Here is a 19,176-nt window from a genome sequence, read left to right on the forward strand (position 1 = left end):
AGTTCCTGATAACTTCCATTGGTTCCACTTGGCTCACAATTAAAAAGAAGAAAAACACTGGAAACCTTTCATTTCAATCTGGGAAAAGAACTGCTTACCCAGACAAAGAAAAAAATAAAAAAGGAAAATTTTAAATGGGCTTTCCTCTTTATCCCAAAAGGACAACAATAAATGGATGAAATACCACTTCCAGATGATATTCAAAGTGTTCCCTTCATTGTGTGTAGTCATTCAATTTCCTGTTGCTGCTAACAGCTGCCAAAACCAGGCACTGTCAATGTAAACAGTGACCAATATTCTATACTAAATCTCTTTGACATAACATGAAAGCCTCCAAATTTTCTGAATGGCTTAGAGGCAATGTATTGCATGAATATTTTTATAACATCCACCACATCCTCACAGTGTGAATTTTCCACCTTTACCCCTCACAATGCTAATTGTAGTTACTGTTCATGTCTCTTTTGCAGGTGGGAAACTGAGGAAGGGCTTGACTTGAGGATCTGTTTCCTCAGGAATATTCAATTAAAGTCAATGTAAATTAGACCTTTGAGGGATATTGAAGACCTGAATCTAAATGCCTAACATTGGAGAGGAAGCCTGTTGGACAGCAGGAAATAGAAGTCACACTTCATAGTTCAGCAACAGTATGAACTCCTTTTTCTCCTCTTCTCTTCCTAACATTGTAGAAACTTCTACCACTGGAAATAAAAAAATAAAAATAAAAAAAAACCCTGAAGTTTAATTTCATCTCATTAAAACCTAAAACTCAATTAAAAAAAAAAAGAAATTAAAACCCCTAACCTTCCAATTGTAATGCTCAAAAAAGAGAAATTCAATGTAGAAATCTAAACCTCTGTTTTTGCTTCCTGTGTGTAACATTAGGACAGAACCACACAGTCTTTCCTTGGATCCTGTTAGAGATCCTTTGTAGTGTCTTCCAACCTAAGCCTTGAGCCGCTGAACTCTGGTGAGTGTATTTTCAATCAAATATTATTCTATCTAGTAACACAGAAACCCTTATTGTGTTATTTATACCACAGATTTTTCATCTCCCACAAATATAACACTACTTTATTAGTGTTTCAATGGTGTTATTACACTACTTTTTACTGCCCAAGACAGGAGGAAATAACCTTTGATATTTTTGGGAAGGTCACATGGGGAAAACTGAAATACTGAGTTCCACATATATCTTAGAGATTACTGATGAGGTTCCCCAGATCCACCTCATATCAGCACTGCCCTTTGGTAGTACCCACTAGTCTTGATCAAAATTTTTTAGGATGGGGTCTATCTGATTTTGGTCACAGGAAGGGCAAGCAACAAAGTTGATTTTTTTTTTATTTTTTTTTTTGGGGGGGGGGTGTTTTGTTATTGTTGTAGTTTTTTTTGCTTTTGTTTTATTTTGTAATATCAGTGTCAAGAAATTAAGACATAATCACTGAAGAAATTAAGACATAATCACTGTAACCAAAAATGTCCTTCAAACATGTGGAATGAAACCCTTCCAGGGTTACTTAGGAGGGAAGCTTGCACTGCAGCTTTAGGCTATTCAGTCTGAGTCCATGACTAACCAAGTCTGTAATTATTGTTAAGATCATGGGAGAAAATCACATTCCTCCTCCTGAGATGGGGAATCCAATACCAAGACCAGCAGACAGAGAGGCAAGAGATGATTCAAAGATTCAAAGTCATGAGAAAATGTGCCTATATATGCAAAACTCAAACCTTAAGCCAAGTGATATTCACCTTTGTAAACGGCTTCTAGGTGAAGAGATGAGATAGAACAGATGGGCTGACAGAAATAGATGAATCCAGGAAATTACTGGATGATATTAGTCTCCATGACTGGGAGTACTCTCAGCACTACTTGGCTGAACTTGCTGAGACCTTCACCAAAGCACCATCACTGCTGGAAAACCTCACACTATCCAGGGGAAAAGAGGAGGCTCAGGGAGACTTCACTCAGTAGTTTCCATTATTTTCCTGGATAAAACTTGACCTCCAGTTATACAGTTTTCCATCTCCTGAGAAGGCTTGCAGACAAAACTACATAATTGTTGGCCAGCATCTGTGCTGGGTTTTGTGTGGGCTTTTCTGGGGTGAAAATTATTGGAAATAAACTTGGCATGATACCAATAATTGCACAAGAGTGAATGGTGCCAATACTCCCAAGATAACAGCCAGCAAACTTCTCTCAGAGCAGGATGCAATGTGCTGACAAAGAGACATTTTGCACAAGTGCAGGCTTTCAGGAGGTAAGTTAGCTCAGAGAAGGTGTTTATTAGGTCACAGAATGCATCAGGATAGAGCCAGGCTAAAGATCTTCAATATGTTTTATTTTATTTTTTTTTTGTGCTTGGCAGTACAGACAAATGCTCCTGTTTGCCTCACAAGAACTTGGCCTCAAAGCTGAGTTAACTCACAGTGATGAGACATGCTGAGATGTGCAGGTGGAAAGTGTTATACAGAAGAGGCAAGACCTAGTAGTTGTTAATGAAAAAATACTGAATGTCATAAATCAATGTATCTGAGCTGTTTAAAATTAAATAGGTTTTCCTCCCACATTTTAATTGTTTTGCCCTGTTGCTTCTGAAGACATAAATATGCATCTTCCTCTATACAGGACACGCATTAAGGTCAAGTTTCCCAGAAACTGAAGAGCATTTCCCAGTAAACAGGAAGGTGTCATCTGACTAAGAGCAGGCCAAAGGTGTAAAGGGTATTAAAAAGAAAAATTTCCACTAAAGTAGTACCTAACTGCTGATGTGCTGCCCAGCTACTGTGCAGAAGGGATGTAACTAAGTTGGTGGGGGAAGTGATTTTCGTTTGAGTTTTAAAATTCTTTTCCTCTGAACAGCCCTTGACTGTGCACTGGTCTCAGCTGGTCTCTGTTTCATACTCACAAATTGTGCAGCCAAGCTTTGATGATTTTGGAGCAAGTGAAGCAGAGCAGCCTCACCATGAGGTGTCAGCCTGAGCTCCAAGGGAGCTCTGCATCATCTGTGCTCACCATGGGACTCATCTCCTGCACCTGGCTCCAGAGGTGTCCATCACTCACCAGACTCAGAGGAGTCTCCCATGGTGGAGTGTTGGTGAATGGTAATGCTTTTAGTGGGTAGGTAAAAGAGGTAGTTTTATGTTTTCCTTTACACCTAGTAAGAGACCAAGTCCTAGGCCCTCTCTTCCCTTCCTCACTGTGTCACCCACTCTGGAGTGCTGAGAGCCAGCACCATGCAGTCCCTTACTTCTTGCCATGAAGGACTGTAGTACTGATGAAACTCCAGAGCCTCTGGCTGTATCCAGACTGTCGAAAGCAGAGGGTTTTTTTCACTGCTGAAGATTTTCCAAATGCATACTAGTAAATTGTGACATGTTAATGTGTAGAGGTTCAGGGAAAAATATGTTCACAAGCAGAATTTTTCTCTTAATTTTGGATGTGGTACATTAGCTATGATGAAGTTGCAGCATACTTCCATTTAAGACATCAGCCACATTTAAAAACCTCCCACCTAGAAGAAAGTCAGTGGTTTTAATTACATTAACAGACTCCCAGATTACTGTTATCACTGAGACTCATTACCCAGTCTGTAGTAGAAATAGTAGGTCAAACATTTCCCTCTTTGGATCTGCTGTTTTATTCCCTAAATGTAAACTAACCACAAAAAAGTTTCAAAACCATGAATAATTATCTACCCTCCTGCACTGTCACATATCCCAAAAAAGTAAAAGCTCTTTATATTAAGTAATTAAGTTGCACAGTACCCTTATGATACAGCTACAATTAACCCCATTACACTTATGGGGAAACTAAAACAGAGAGAAGCTGATTGCTCGAGCTTAGAGCAGGGGAAAAGAGCCTAGCAATGATAGGAACTAAGGACTAGTAAATCCTCCTGGGTTCTCAACTCCTCCAGCAACACATTCTACACAGACACGGAGCTCAGTGCTACAAAGACTCAGGGATTTTGTTTCTGTTAAATTCTTTCCTGAGGTTTTGCTTCTGGTATTCACTGGCTTGAGTGACAGCACTGAATGTGGGATATTGGGCCTATACACTGGGAAACTACTAAAAAACTACCCACAGTTTCCTTTTTTTGTGTGTTCTTTAGCCAGATGAAATAACAGTAATGCAGCGAGCTTCTCTACACTATACTTTCAGTTGAGTTTCTTTTGTAACAGCAAGAAATGCTGAAATAATTTTCAGGGACCTAAATATAACAATTTCATGGCTGTTTCTTCTAACACAATGAGAAGGACTTATTCTTAAGGGATAACATGTTTACCTCCTGTATGATTTCTTTCTAATTAATTTTGTTTGTTTGCTTTTTGTTTCAATATTAGCTTTTGATACTAGAAGCTGATACCTCTTAGGTAATGTGCAATATTATTCCTTTAAAGTGAAAAATCAGAAGATAGAGTACCGTCCCTCAGTTACACGCTTTTCTTGTCACATTACACTTTCTAAATTATCCACAGCATCATAAAATACTCTTGTGAAATAGATCTCTCAAAGTTATAGCCTGCAATACCAGAGTAAAAAAAATTATGCCTCAGAGTTTCTGGAGACCGATTTTATCACTTTCTACTCTGACACAGAAAGATGCAGTGAGTTGAGTACTCCACTGAACTCCCCACTTTACATGCAGTCCTCGGAGGAACATTTAAATGTGTGCCGTGTAATTTCAGGGAGTTTTATGATCTTACCAGTGGAGGGGGTTGTGGTAGCAAATTTTACTACTCATTATGTCTTCCCACACAGATATGGAAGGGGAAGAATAAGTTACACCTCATCTGCAGCAGAATGTGAGCTTTTACCACCTGTATGTAAAGGCTAAGTATGTAATTTTGAACTTCCTTAGTTCCTGTTTCTTAGTGCATCATTTTTATGCTACAAGTTACACAATTTAAAATCAAGGTGAGACCATGGGTTTTCCTAACATTCTTCCCCAATCTATCAAAAAGGATAAGCTATTTAAACAACAGCTTATCTAATAAATAACTGGGCTCCATTTAAGCCAATCGGATTATAAGTTGTAAGTTATAAATCAGCATTTTACTACAAGTGACTTTACATCAGTTACTGGGGAAAGTACCTGCTTCTGACAGATTAGGTCATATTCACAAATATTAGGTTACTTATAGGGTAGAGAAAGTTGTTTGCTCGTGACTTACGAAAGCAGACCTAAATTTACATTATCCTCAGTAGAGAAAGGAAGAAATAAAAAAACTAAATGTTGTTTGGTTCCCTCAAAGCCTGCCCCTGTTTGAGCCATTTGGCTTGCAATTGAGCTTCAAGTACATCCCATCATTTCTGCAAGTGCAAGGACAGCAGAAATTGTAAATCCCTGCCTGGGATACAACTTGCTGTTAATTCATGAAAGGGGTGAAAACTTTGTATGAAATCCAAGGCAAAAAGGGTAGTTAAGTGAATATGTAAACATACTGATATTACTTCTGTGTGTGAAATCTGTAGGAAAGGAAGTGCTGAGTTTCAGCTCTGTCTGCAGGCTCTGTGGTGTCACACCAACAGGAAACACGAGTCTAAAGAGGATGGAGAGAGTGAATTGTTCCCCTGTTCCTCAGTATGTTACACAAACCTGAAGTCTTACTCACCTGAGCCCTCTACCTTCTTGTTGTAGTTCCACTGACTTCCCGAAAATTCCCTCAATCTTTTTGTTAGAGAGAGAGCAAGATCAGGTCTCGTAGGCAGCAAGGAGCTCAAGGCTGTCATTCCAACCAGATTCCCTCTCTGTGAAAATGGATCCCAGCAACGAAGTCTAAAGCAAAACTGGGGTTTTCTCCCAGGGACAAATGGTCCAGTGCCAGGGCTGACCAGAGCATCCAAGCACAGTTTTATCCATCACACACACCCCATCTATTCAATTTAAACATCCAATTTAAATGTAAGCACGTGAAGGGAAATCTCAATCCAGCAAAAGTGCTTACACCTATATGGACCAATTTGTTTGCACATTTCTTCACACACTTAATGGTATATAAGACAATTGTAAACAGAAAATTGAAATGTCTGCATTCAAATCCATATTTTTTGTTCAGTCTGACCATGGCAATTCATATGTAAAATCATAGACTTACAGGATGGTTTGAGTTGGAAGGTACCTTTGAAATTCACCTAATTCCAACCTCATTGCTGTGGACAAGGACATCTTTCACTAGGTTATGTGGCTAAAAGCCCTCTCTAACTGATTGTATCTGAATTTTTTAACTTCTTTTAGCAATCAGAAAAAGGAAAAGCAGATGAATACTAATTAAAATTACATGAGTGGACATCATATGTCTCTGATTACAGCTGCTAGAAAGGCAGTGAGTGTTCCAGTTTTTTTCCACTACTGAGATATTTACAGAAAGAAGGACAATCCTGATGTGGAAATGGAAAAGAAAATGAAAAACTGAAACAAAGGAGAAACCTAACCCAAAAACAATAACCCCAAACCACCTGCCTCTTTTAAAAATTAATATTGAATATACTTCTACAAAGATATGTCACAATTCACATTCTGGAGCTGTGCTCTGCACACAAAGCACTGGCTAAAACTCGATGGCTTAAGCTTAGAGTGTTTCAGGGCAATAAAAATGTCCCCTTCTGCACATAAAAGAATTCATGCACAAATCATCCATAACTTTCCCCTCTTGTTGTGGCATCATTGCCTTACCTGGAACATAGTTTTTCTTCAGGTGGAATATTTTGAGGCAGCTGCTAAAGAGTGTGTCTCTAGGTATTTGGATTCATTTTGCTTATCTTACATGTTTGGAAGGTTATTAAATTATATAAATATTTGCATCTCTGAAGCAGTGCCATCATTTTACAGATAAGACACAGCTTTTCCTGCTGTGTTCCCTGTTTTAACATCTAGACTGCAGGAATTTTTCAGAGCACTCCCTGTCAGTGATATAAATGGGAAATTAAACTGAGCAGCATTCCTTGGCTATATCAGTAAATTAAGCAAATCCCTCTAAAAGGCCCACATAAACACTGGAAGGCACAGAAATTTCTCTAAGTTTTCTAATTTATGGTCACATCTCATACATAGCATTAAGCTTCAGAGATACTGACCACAGAGTAATGTCCTAGAGATCTGTTAATAGCAGAGAATGTTTTGCTGAACCTCAGATTTAATTCCTGGTTTGTCAAAATTCAAACCCAGCTTTTATTTCCCAGGATATTTTTTGTTCATTTGTGTAATTTATGGTGAAAATCGAGTTATTGTTTTAGTCTTACAAAATATAAAAATATAAATAAACAAACTACTAGATCACTTTCACAATTTCATCTGCAATTAATAAATTACAGCGCCACTACAGAAGGAAAATGCTAATTCACTTTTTACCAAATCCAGTTGATCTTTTTTTTCTATTAGTGCCAGAAAGAATTTCTAAGAAAAGAATAAGACGGTTCCTCTCACTTTGGAGTCTTCTTCATGCTCTTTTTTCACCCTGAAAATATCTTCAAGAACATTATTTAAAATCCTGAACCAAGGTGCCATCTTTTATTATTTGCTGGGAAGGACAAGAGCACCATTTTCTTTCTATGTTGACTGTGTCACCTTTCCTACCTTTTATTATTACTTGCCTAATTTGCATAGATACATGAAGGCACAAACTGCAATCACAGACTTTTTGTGCCAAGTCTTTTACAAGCACAATGAAAATGTCTCTCTGCAAAAGTTCCTGCAACTTCTTTTATAGTAAATGGACAGAAATAGGTGTGATTCAACTCATCTTAAAATAGATATGTTAAATTACTCCCTCAAATTACCTGTTTCTCTCCACTGGCTATAAAGGGAGACTGGTTGATTAGCTTAGGTAGAGACACCCACAGCACAGATTTCAGCTCTTGGATAAGATTATTTTTACCCTTAGCCACAGATTTCCAAGGCTTCTTCCATCTCACAGCCTTAACTCAGGTTACAGATGAATTATTGCCTACCCTTCGAATATAGCCTAACATATCATTACAGGACAACTGTTTCCTGCTGGTGTGGAAAGCTTGGTGAAATAAGGTTTGTTATAAAGCAAATTTATAAATCATGCAAGGCACCTGCCCCAGGAAAAAAAAAACATTATCACCTCTAGCTGGTAAGAGTATACATAGTTATACTGTAATGAATGAATATTGACTTACTTAACAACTGTTATTTAAACTGACATTTAACTGTCATATAGAGATCTCAGGATACTTAAATCCTAATTTTAAAGATTTTCTGTATCCCATAGTCACTAGGAAATCCTGACCACCTGTATTCTCAAGGAACCATCACTCCTTGCAACATCAGCAATCGGTGATGATTTCCTAAGCACAACACTGGGACATAATCCACCATCCATAAGGTTTTTTAAAGAAAGTCTTAAAAATACTTGCAGTCCCCATACAAAATACAGTTGCTCCTTCCTGAAACCATAATAATTTAGTTGCTACTAGACCCCAAAATCTTTCATTTCAGATGATGCTGACACTTTTTATTTATCAGCTTGGTTGTGTAGCAAATTCTTTATTGCAGAATTACCTGCTAAATACGAAAGTAAGACATGAAGAGGCAGAGATAAATGAGAATGTAATCATGCTAAATGATTTTGTTTCTGGAGAACCCCCCTAACAGCTCCAGACATGCTGCATGCTCCTTCATATAATCCCTCATACCCCCTATGCATTATCTGCATAAATAGAAGGTCATCTCTTAATAGGGTTTGATTCTTAATAGGGCGTGATTCACAGCCTTCAACAAAGATGTCTGTCCCATCCATGTAGGAGTTTAACTAACTAAAGAATGTAAAAAGCAGCTTTTAGACAAACAGAAAGATGACAGCAGAGAAGAGCAGGTGACACCAAGCTGGGCAGGAGTGTTGGTCTGATGGAGGGTAGGAAGGCTCCACAAAGGAATCTGGTTCCATGGACCTCAATTGTATGAAGCAGTGAGGTGGGAGCTCCTCTTTTCTCCCAGTTAAAAAGCAATAGCACAAAGGGGATGCCTTCCACTTGAGCCAGGGGATGTGATTTGTTATTTATTTTGCCCATTTTGACATCCCAGTTTCAAGCACCTTTCTATTGAAACTTTGGTGTTCCAGACGGAGCAAAAAAATAAATAAAGATGGAACCAATACTAATAAACAGTGACTTCTGAAAATTTAGGTTCTAAAATCAACAAACCAGGGTTGAATATGCTGCATTTATCCTCATGTACTGAGTTGCAAATCCTCTTTAAAGGAAGTTTGAAAACTCAGTTGCTGAAGGTTGAAAATACACATTCTTTGGCAGAGGAACACTCATGCAGACCCTCCAGGGCTAAAATAAGCCTACTTGTAAAGTGCAAAGACAACATTTTTCAGGCATGAACTCATTCAATGAATAATCATTTTCATATTTAAATGTTTGAAGAGACTTGTTTTAATTTTGAAATATTATGTTTAGCATATTTATATTTAGAATAAATGGAGATGTTATATTTCTAAAGGAGACACCATAATTTTAAAATTGCTTGATCAAAAAGTTCACGATGTTTTCTCCCTCAGTGTGACTTTTGATTAAAGCTGCACATTTCTGAGACGAATCCTTTATCTTAACCTTGCCTTTTGACATTTTCAATTAGCCTCATGGAAAGAATTATATAAAACTACCTCTCTACCCATGCACAGATTCAGTGATGATAAAAAGCAAGATGTCCCATTAATTTCCTTGTACAAAGGATCCTAACATAAATACAGTCTCTTATCACAGATTTGTTCTGTAAACCAAGGTTCATTTCTCAGACATGCTGAAATTGAGATGATGGAATAACTGTTCTTCTTGGGATCAGCAGAATGTTTTCTTTCTTAAATGCTTAATGCTTTGTTAAAATAAACAGAATCTATGTTTTTTAGAGTGTTTATTTCTGTTCCTAAATTCATTGCCAGTTCCCTAAAATCCTTGTTTAGTTAGAGAATTCATATCTGAAAAGAATTCTGTTCTTCAGAAACTTGTGTGAGCAAATACTAATTTGCTGTGTTTATATAGCTCCGTAGCTGCCACTCCATATATGTATTCCATATATGTAAATATTAATTCAGGTGGCAAAAATCTCTGAGTAAAGCATAGGATATTACTATAGCACATAGTTTTTCATCAATGCAGGATACTAGAAAACTGTTGTCTGGGTGCAATTTACCTACTGAATCTGTGTAAGTGACAATGTTTAGAGAAGTGCTGGATTTTAAAGGAATTTCAAGACTGAAATTTACATCAGAATGAAACAGAAAAAATCACTGTGTGGGGAAATTGAAGGCACATAAATGAACCTGGAAGAAAAGAGAGCTCTGGAGTGTTAGGTCTGAAGCAGCTGCATGGCCAATTTAACCCCAAAGGTGAAGTTCAGCCTTGGCCCCGGCACCAGAAGAACTGTGTTGGCTCTCTGTATATCAACAGCTGGATTCTGTCCCAGCCAGGCCTTCAGGTGGCCACTGATGTTGAAATTTTGTGTTTCAGACTGGCTGTCCAGGGGAAGAGACTTGTGGTGTGTGTTGGTGCTTGCAGACCCTTCCTGTTTTGGCTTTCTCCACTGATCAGGTCTCAGTTTTGGGTTGGATGCTGTTCAGCATCTCCAGCACTGTGGGACTGACTCCATTTCCATCTGAGTGATCTGACCCAGCTTCTGGACGGGGGAATTGAGGGTTTCCAACTTAGCTGAGGATCTACAATGGATCTTGTAGCCACAAATACTTTTCAGCTTCCATTTTTGAGGCATTTATGAAAGGCCTTGACTGGAAGATGATCGAGACACGCACACAGAAGTATCACTTTTCTTTCTGTTTCTTTCTCCTTTCCTCTAGGAATATCATGGAATTAGTAATGTTTAGATTTTGAATTAACAAGTCTTAAAATGTCTGATCATAGAATCATAGAATGATTTGGGCTGGAAGGGACCTTAAAGATCATCTCATTCCAGCTTCCCTGCCATGGTCAATGACAGCTTCCACTAGACCATGGCTACATCCAATCTGGTCTTGAATGTTTCCAGGGATGGGCTCCTGTCTTATGACCTCACAGCTGAAGTTTTCTAAGACAACTCATCCCCAAAACACCTTCTCTCACAGTGACATGTCCTCTGGATATAATTTGTATTTATCAGATATGCTTTATTTTATATATAAAATGCCTGTTTATTTTCAGATTACTTTTAATAAGCTTTGAAAATAAACCCATGTGTTTGCTAAAGCATAAATTTCTACCCCTTTTCTTCATACTTCAAAAACAGTAGCCTTACCTTCACGTAATGGAGGAAGAAATTACCTTTCAAGAAGTTATTGAAACTAATGACTGCAATTTCATACTGTTCTGCAAGTCACAGTGCTGTTTCTCCTTAGTCTAATGAGCAACTAACTGCAACTGTTTGTTTTGAGTGCATTAAGAAGCCATTTACAAGAAAAGGCTTCTCTTTAATAATCAAAGCAGAATTCCTTCACTGGGAACTGCTCTGAGATAGTCAAACATTAATGAATAGATTAAGATCACTGCTTGTTTATTAAAAACAGGCACAAACAGTTAATTATGGAGATCAGAAATGAGAATAACCCTTCAAAGTATGTCTTAGGTGAAAGGTAGCCACAGCCTTAATGTTATTTAAATAATTTAATTTATAGGAAAAATAATTCAGTGTGGGTTATCATGAACTTGTACAGTTTAGACAGATGTTACAGCAGTGGTTTTTTTTTTAGGGACATGGGTTAGTGGTGGACTTTAATGTATTAGGGTAATAGTGGGATACATTCTTAAGAGATCTTTTCTAACCTAAATGATTCTATGATTCCACGATTTTCTGATACTCCTACTATTTTATTTCTTCTTCGCATACCACAATTGAAATTGTGCTCCTTCTTGTCATCTAAAGTCAGGAATTCCATTTTATGAAAAAACATCAAATTGTGGGTTTTACACAATTTTGCATCACTAATAAAGAGTTAATGTGTAATGTCAATCACAGCTACTTTTTCTTGACTTGTCTGGAAGAAATATTGTATCTTATCTTTTATGATATACTTTATGAAATATTGTATCTTACCTCTCATGAGAAAAATTAAGAAAGAACCACATTCCTTAGCTGTCCTTGGCTTTCTGAACTTTTAAACAATAACCCAATTTAATTTACTAAAGTTAGATGGAAGACTTCTATGGTCTAATAAAGATTAGTACAGCCAGTGATAATTTTTCTTAAATACCTCGTATTATTTGTAGTTACATTTTCAGGTCAAGTTTTCTAAAATATTTGTCTATTTGGAGTATCAAGAATTGTTAATGTGGTACTTCTGTGTGGAGAAAAAAAGATCAGGACACAAATCAAAGTCTTGAGTAATTTCTTTAGTTATATGCCATGCAAAATATTTTATGGTTTGTTTTTTTGGTTTTTTTTTTCCTTAATTTTCACCCAGAAAAGCATTTCCTTGGCCTTTAAGGTAAACAAGTAGGCAAACTGATAGCAAATGAGTATTGCTGGTTGCAGTGCATGGGAGTGAGGCATAGTGGGTTGAAAACTTACAAAAAAAAAACAATTTCAGCTTTCACTATTAAAGAATAATTCTATTTCAGTAATGCAATGCTTTCAAGTGGCGTGCAGACTACTGCAAAACACAGCTGAGGAGATGAAAATTCATATTCTTTCTGAGACTGGGTTTATCAGGCATCTTCAATGTTGTAATTCACCCTCCGAGTCTCTGTTGGCAGTAATGCTGCCAATATTTATCCCATGCATACCATCTTCTTTAACTTGTCCTCTTCTGTACTGTTCTGGTCTGCGTTTTCCCCTCTTTCATACAGTGTGGAACATCAGGATGAAACAGCTAATTCTAACTGTTTCTGAGCACTGCTCTTTGTCCCAGTGTTTTGAGGAATGACCTTTTGTGCTTAAGAGCAAAAAAAATATTTTAAATACATATATTTAAGATAATGTCCTGCAGTATTTCAGCTTGTACCTGTAGCCTGGAAATCAATGAATGACCGTATGGTCATTACTTCTATGAATCCTTGCCCCAAAATTTATACAGTAGCTTACAATCTTGTGGTAGACACTTAGTGGGTCATAAGACAATGCAGGCAAGGAGCTAATTATACAAATTGTAACTGTGAGATGGCATCTTCACCTTCCCTGCTCCTCTGGCTGCTCATGCTTGGGTCCCACAGGCCCAGCCCACTGTGTGCTGCAGACAGACACCATCAGTGGGGACATTAACAAGCCATGCTGCTGAAGAGCACCAGAGCCCAAAGCCCCATAAATCCACTCAGAAAGGCATTTCTAGGGTTTTAATTCAGGCTATGTCTGCATTAACTCAGGCCTGTAGGAGGGGTGCTGAGGGCAATGGAGTTTGTGCTGTTGTGAGCTGCACATGAATGAGCAGAGAGCAACAATTTGCTCTTCACAAGCCCAAAGCAGTCTTCAGTCATGGTGCCTATTAAAAGACAGGAAGCTGAATTTCACGGGGTACAAAATCTACATGACAGCAACTAAAGCCTCTGCACAACAAGACTTATTCCCTCTCTCTTTTTCATTACTAAAAAATGAGGAGCATAATCTGGAACATAAGTCCTGTGAGGAGCAGATGAGGGAGCTGGAGTGGTTTAGTCTGGAGAAAAGAAGATTCAGGTGAGACTTTATCACTCTCTACAACAACCTGAAAGGAGGTGAAAGTCAGTCTCTTCTCCCAAACAACTTGTGATAGGACAAAGGGAAATTTCAGGTTGAATATGAGGAAAAAAAAATTCTTCCTTGAAAGAGTGGGTAGGTATTACAGGCTCCCAGGGGAAGTGGTGGAGTCACCATCCCTGGAAGTATTCAAAGAACAAGAAGTGTCACTCCACTGTATGGTTTAGTGGGCAAGGTGGTGTTCAGCCCAAAAGGTTGGACTTGACCTTGGAGATCTTTTCCAAATTTTATGATTGCATGTTTCTGTGAAAAGTCCCCAGATACCAGTCTTGTCTTGTCTTTAGGGAAACACACCTTGCTAAAAATGCTTGGGAGTATGAATGAAATGTGTGTTTTTATGAATATTTCTATGTTCACAGCATATTCCTGTTCATGCACCCTGAGTCAACACAAGCTAATGGTCAGTACTGGGGACATAAGTGACCACAGCACAGGGGCTCCTGGGCTCCAGCACAGCTCTCCTGTCATTTGACTGAGACACACAGCCCATTCTCTTCCTAAATTCCTACATTTTACCCAGGATATGGATAAACTGTGCACCATGTAGTAGGTGACCAAGGCTCCCTGTACAACCTGTCAGTCCCGTGCCATGGATGGAGTTCCTCCTGCACACCTGGTCACCACCAAGGGACCACCTAGAACAGACTTCAGCTTTCCCTCTGCTGAATTACTGCAAACTATGGGGATTTTTGCCTCTGTTGCTGAAAACATTTAGTGGGAAGCAAACACTGCTAATGCTGTCAGTTCCCAAGGTTTTATTGTAAATCCTGTATGTTTAATAAAAATAAAAAGCCACGTGCACTGGAAGATAAATACTGCCTCTTATTTATTTTATATACTTACATATTTTATATATTTTATTACTGCATATATTCACAAATTTTACTTCATGAATTTGCATAATCATTTCCAAAATATATTCTCAGTTTTCACAGATCCTATGAACCCGATAAGGGAAAGATTAAAAATACTTCCTTTAAACCAAACTCATGAATTCCACTTATTTTATAGTCACTCTTGCTGGTGAGGTAGGAGTTTATTCACAATTTTATATCACCCTTGTTTTGTTGTAATGCTATTTTAATAGGAGTGTCTTATTGAAACATGCACAGCAATTGAATTAGCCCTACCCCAGCTATCCACATACTGAGAGAGATCAGTGGCACGAAGAAAAAACCCACTATGGCCTGTGTAAGTTCAGTCCCATTAAATAATGCTCTCTTGCAGATCTATGAAATCAATTAGGAAGTACTTGCAAAGATAGCCAAGGAGAAACTGTTTAAAGCCTTAATGGCTTAAATATCCCTTGTCTTGATGTTAGCCCTATAAAGCTATTAGAGCCCAGTCTGGATTGTATTATCACCATGAAAGTCAACTGTTAATCCTGTAACTGCACTGCCAGCCTCGCCTCTCCCCTGCCCGTGTGTCTACGTGAATTGTTTCTAGAAGAGTGAAAGAATCTTCACTGTTTCTCAGTGCTGAAGATGTATGAGGGAGAAGAAAATACTATTTTGTAAAAAAAAGTAAATATAAAATATAGATTATTCTGAACAGGAGTAGTTTGGCTTTTTTATTGTTTGTTATTGAGGTTTTTTTTTTTGCCCCAAGGAAAATTCTAGCTGCCTTCACAGGAGGTTATTTCATTAGTATAAGACTACATATGCCAGAAACTGCTGTAACTTGAGGACATTTCCAGAGATCAAAGGAACTCCAGGAGATTCTGGATATGCCAAGGGAAAATTACACTGGAATATGTTGTAAAATAATATTGTTTCTTCCTTGAGGATTTTTCACAACAAGATGTTTTTCCAAACTTAGATTAAATTATTTATATATTCATTGATTTTCCAAGGAAATCTCTTTATTCAGCTTTTGAGTTTGGGATTTTTTTTAGGTGATTTTCTCAGGTTTTGGTATAACTATTTCTGTTTTATAAAACTTGTCTAATACTTTTGCATTTTAATTGAACCAGACTTCCAAAATGAACAATTTTTTTTCTCTTATTTATTTGTTAAAAAAAAAAAAAAAAAAGAAAAGAAAAAAAAAAAGAAAACCTTAAATACATAAGTAATATTAAACTGGAAAATTGTCAGCAAGAAGCCACATATAAGAGACATACTTTCAAACCAGATGGTGAGAATTTCCTCTGCTTTTCTGGAAGACACAAGCCCAATACCACACACAAATCCTCACCCAAATAGAGATGAGCAACTACTGATCATTAGGAAAAACCAGCCTGATCCCAATCCAGGCTCACCTGTTCCCCACACAGAGTCTCCATCCTACCCCACCTGCAGCCATTCACATTCCTCTGGGACCTGCTTACCTGTCTGTCCTGCAATCGTGGCAAACAGCCTGTGAGGAATCCTGGATGGGATCTTCAGTCCAGCTCTTATCTGGTAATACCTGGAGAGAAAGGAGGAAAATTACACACTGCTAGAGAAGTGACCTCTTGATCCAAGATAAAGTTCTGAGAGCACATCCTGGGCATCTGCACTCAAAAGAGAGAACAGGCATGAGAGAGCAGGCTCAAGAGAGCAAGCATGCTCAGGATCTTCTCTTCTGCTTTTTAGCTTTAATTAAAGTGGGTTGAATCTGGCCCATTCTATTTTACACCAGGCGGAGTGGACACAATGGCCATGTGTGAATAATGAATAAAGACTATGAAAAGCACTTGGCCCCCTGTAGGAAAAGGAGAAACATCCATGATAAAAGACCCTGAGATCAGACAAGGAGTGACAAAAAACAATACAAAACAAACAACCAAATAAAAAACAACAAAAAAAAACAAAAACCATAACAAAAACAAGCAACAAAAAACTTCAATGTAAAGACAACAGAAGTGCTAATCTCACATCTAAGAACATTCAAATTATGCATAGTAGTTATCACTCTGCTGTTCTATGTTGATTCTACTTTATCAGTAAAATGTTGGCATTAATTATTTGCCCAGCGAAGGTGTGGAGATATCTCACTGGAGATATTCCAGAACAGTCTGGACACAATCCTGTGCCATGTGACCCTGGGGTGACCCTGCTTGAGCAGGGAGGGTGGATCAGATGGCCCACTGTGGTCCCTGCCAGTCTGTGATTCTGTTAATCATATCTAAACCAGCTGTATTCTGGTTGTTTTCTATCCCATAGGGGATCCCTGCATCAGGTGAAGGAAGAAAGAAAAAGAAAACATCTGCAATTTCACTGGTTTAAGTTACACATAGAATCATAGAATATCCTGAATTAGAAGAGAACCACAAGGATCATCAAGGCCAACTTCTGGCCCTGCACAGTTGACCCCAAAAATCCCTCCATGTGTCTGGGAGAATTGTCTAAACTCTTCTTGAACTCTGGCAGGTTTGGTGCTGGAACCACTTCCCTGGGGAGCCTGTTCCAGTCCCCAAAATATGAGCTCAGTCTAAACAGGGAAAAACTCATCCTGGTCTTCCTTCATCACCACTCCCACGGATGAGGAATATGAGGCAGTGTTCAGAACAGTCCCAATCCAGGATTTTGTAATTCAGGCTACCTCCACCTCTTTGCAGACCTCCCACTGTAACACCATGTTGGTGCCAGTCTCTCTCTGTATTTTCCCTCCTTTGGTCTCTGTTTATAAATTCCTTTAACACACTAGTATTTGCAGATAGTTTTGGCCTGATTTTTGTCCTAGCCTCTAAATGCAGAAGTCTTTTCCAACCTGAACCATTCTGCAACTTTATGAAAACACCAAGTTTTCTGTGAATTCCTGTATTAACATCTGACACAATTACCAATAAAATCTTTGCTAAGTGTGTAATAGTGAATGAACTAGATCTGTCTTTCTGAGGGTAATTGTTGAAGAGAGAAGTTTGATGGGGAGAAAACAAAACAAAGCAAAACTAAAGCACCACTCCAGAAGCAATTGTGCCATGTCCTTCACAGCTGAAAGCCCATGTAACTCTACCTGCTTCAGCTGGCAGCTCCTTCCCAACTGGGATATAATCCCAGCACAACCTTTTACATTCCGAGGTATCTGTTTCAGTCAAGATCTTGGGCATGAAAACTCCCTGTTTACATGTTAGTTCTCAGAAAAGAAAATAAAAGCAGCTCATATTCTAAATACACACAGTATCTAGTTAAACATAACAGCAACCAAGTCTAAGCTGCCTGATCTTTTTCTCCATTATGCTGTTCTTGCACTATGCAGGAGTTTTTAATTGATGTTATTGATCCTGATTTTTTTCTAAAGCAAGTACAAGAATGATGTCTTAAGACTCTTTGAATTTTCATTATAGTTTTATGCAATATAATTTTTTTACTAACAAAAATACTCTGAGGGGACTACTCATAAAATCTAATAACTTCCAAAAACCTGTAACAGGGTATTAAAGTGGTATTACACATTAGTGTAAGAGGACACTCCTCCATATGCAGATATTTAAGATTTACCACGTGCCCATTCCACTGGACCAGCTCCAAAGAATAATATTCTGTAACTGTCTGGCCACTTCTTTTTAGATTTTTGCTGCTTAGAATTGTGGTGGGTTATCCTTGGCTAACAGCCAAATTCCCAACCACATCCACTCTCCCTCCCCCTCATCAACAGAACAGCAGGAGAAAATAGGCTGAAAAATAGTATGGGATAAAGACAGGGAGACAGCTTACCAGTTACTGCCACTGGCAAAATTGATTCAACTTCTGGAAAATTAATTTAATTCATTCACAGTTGGGTAGTTAGAAACAAACCCAGACATTAAAATAAAACCTCTCTCCAGCCCACTCCCTTCTCCCAGGCTTGGCTTCAGTAATTTAGACTCCTTTCCTCCCAAGGAGCTCAGGGGGATGGGGATGAGAGTTAGTGTCAGTCCATAAAAGCACCTCTCAGCTGCTCCCTCCTTGTCACTCCATTGGGAACGGCGTGAAGAACGACACAGACTCTCTTGGAGTCGAACAGAAGAATTTCTCTTGGTTTATTACCTCAGATCTTTTTATAGACCGACACGTGAAAGTACAGAAAAGAAAACTCTTATTGGTTATTAAACTAACACATCACCATCATTGGTCAGTGGGGTTCACCACCCCTCGACCTTCTCTTGCAAGAAAACAAGGAACAGACAAACAGCACCTGCAAGGCTGTTCTCTATCTCTGAGGATTGTTTTAATTCCTCCTTATGATTTCCCAGATCCCTTTCTCAGGCAAGACTGAGAGAGTTATGTGGCCTGTTATCTCACAGACACTATGCTGCCTGCTTCAGAGTTAGCATCCATACCTCCTCTTCACACATTCCCTGCTCCAGTGCAGATGTTTTCACAGGCTGCAGTTCCTTCAGGGAATATCTAACTGGGTACCTCCTTCCACACTATGGCAATTCCCTCTTTGTGTGTCTCATGTTCAGGAACATCCCACCCAGCCCTAAATACTTCCAGTAGGAAACTGATTTCCAATGGCTTGGCTGCTGCTTCTGATTAAGTCACCTAAAGCTGGAGAGATTATACAGAGGTGCCTAGGGTGA

General features: G+C 38.5%; 1 protein-coding gene across 1 annotated transcript in view; it reads right to left on the bottom strand.

Annotated features, from left to right (window-relative positions):
• Positions 1-19,176, bottom strand: part of FAM135B (family with sequence similarity 135 member B) — a 122,313-nt gene that overhangs the window by 80,607 nt on the left and 22,530 nt on the right. Inside the window, exon 2 of the mRNA XM_058832484.1 lies at positions 16,018-16,097. Within this exon, the coding sequence (XP_058688467.1) occupies positions 16,018-16,097 (80 nt within the window). The remainder of the gene's footprint in view (positions 1-16,017; positions 16,098-19,176) is intronic.

The sequence above is a fragment of the Poecile atricapillus genome, chromosome 2, assembly GCF_030490865.1.
Source record: "Poecile atricapillus isolate bPoeAtr1 chromosome 2, bPoeAtr1.hap1, whole genome shotgun sequence".
NCBI lineage: Eukaryota > Metazoa > Chordata > Aves > Passeriformes > Paridae > Poecile > Poecile atricapillus.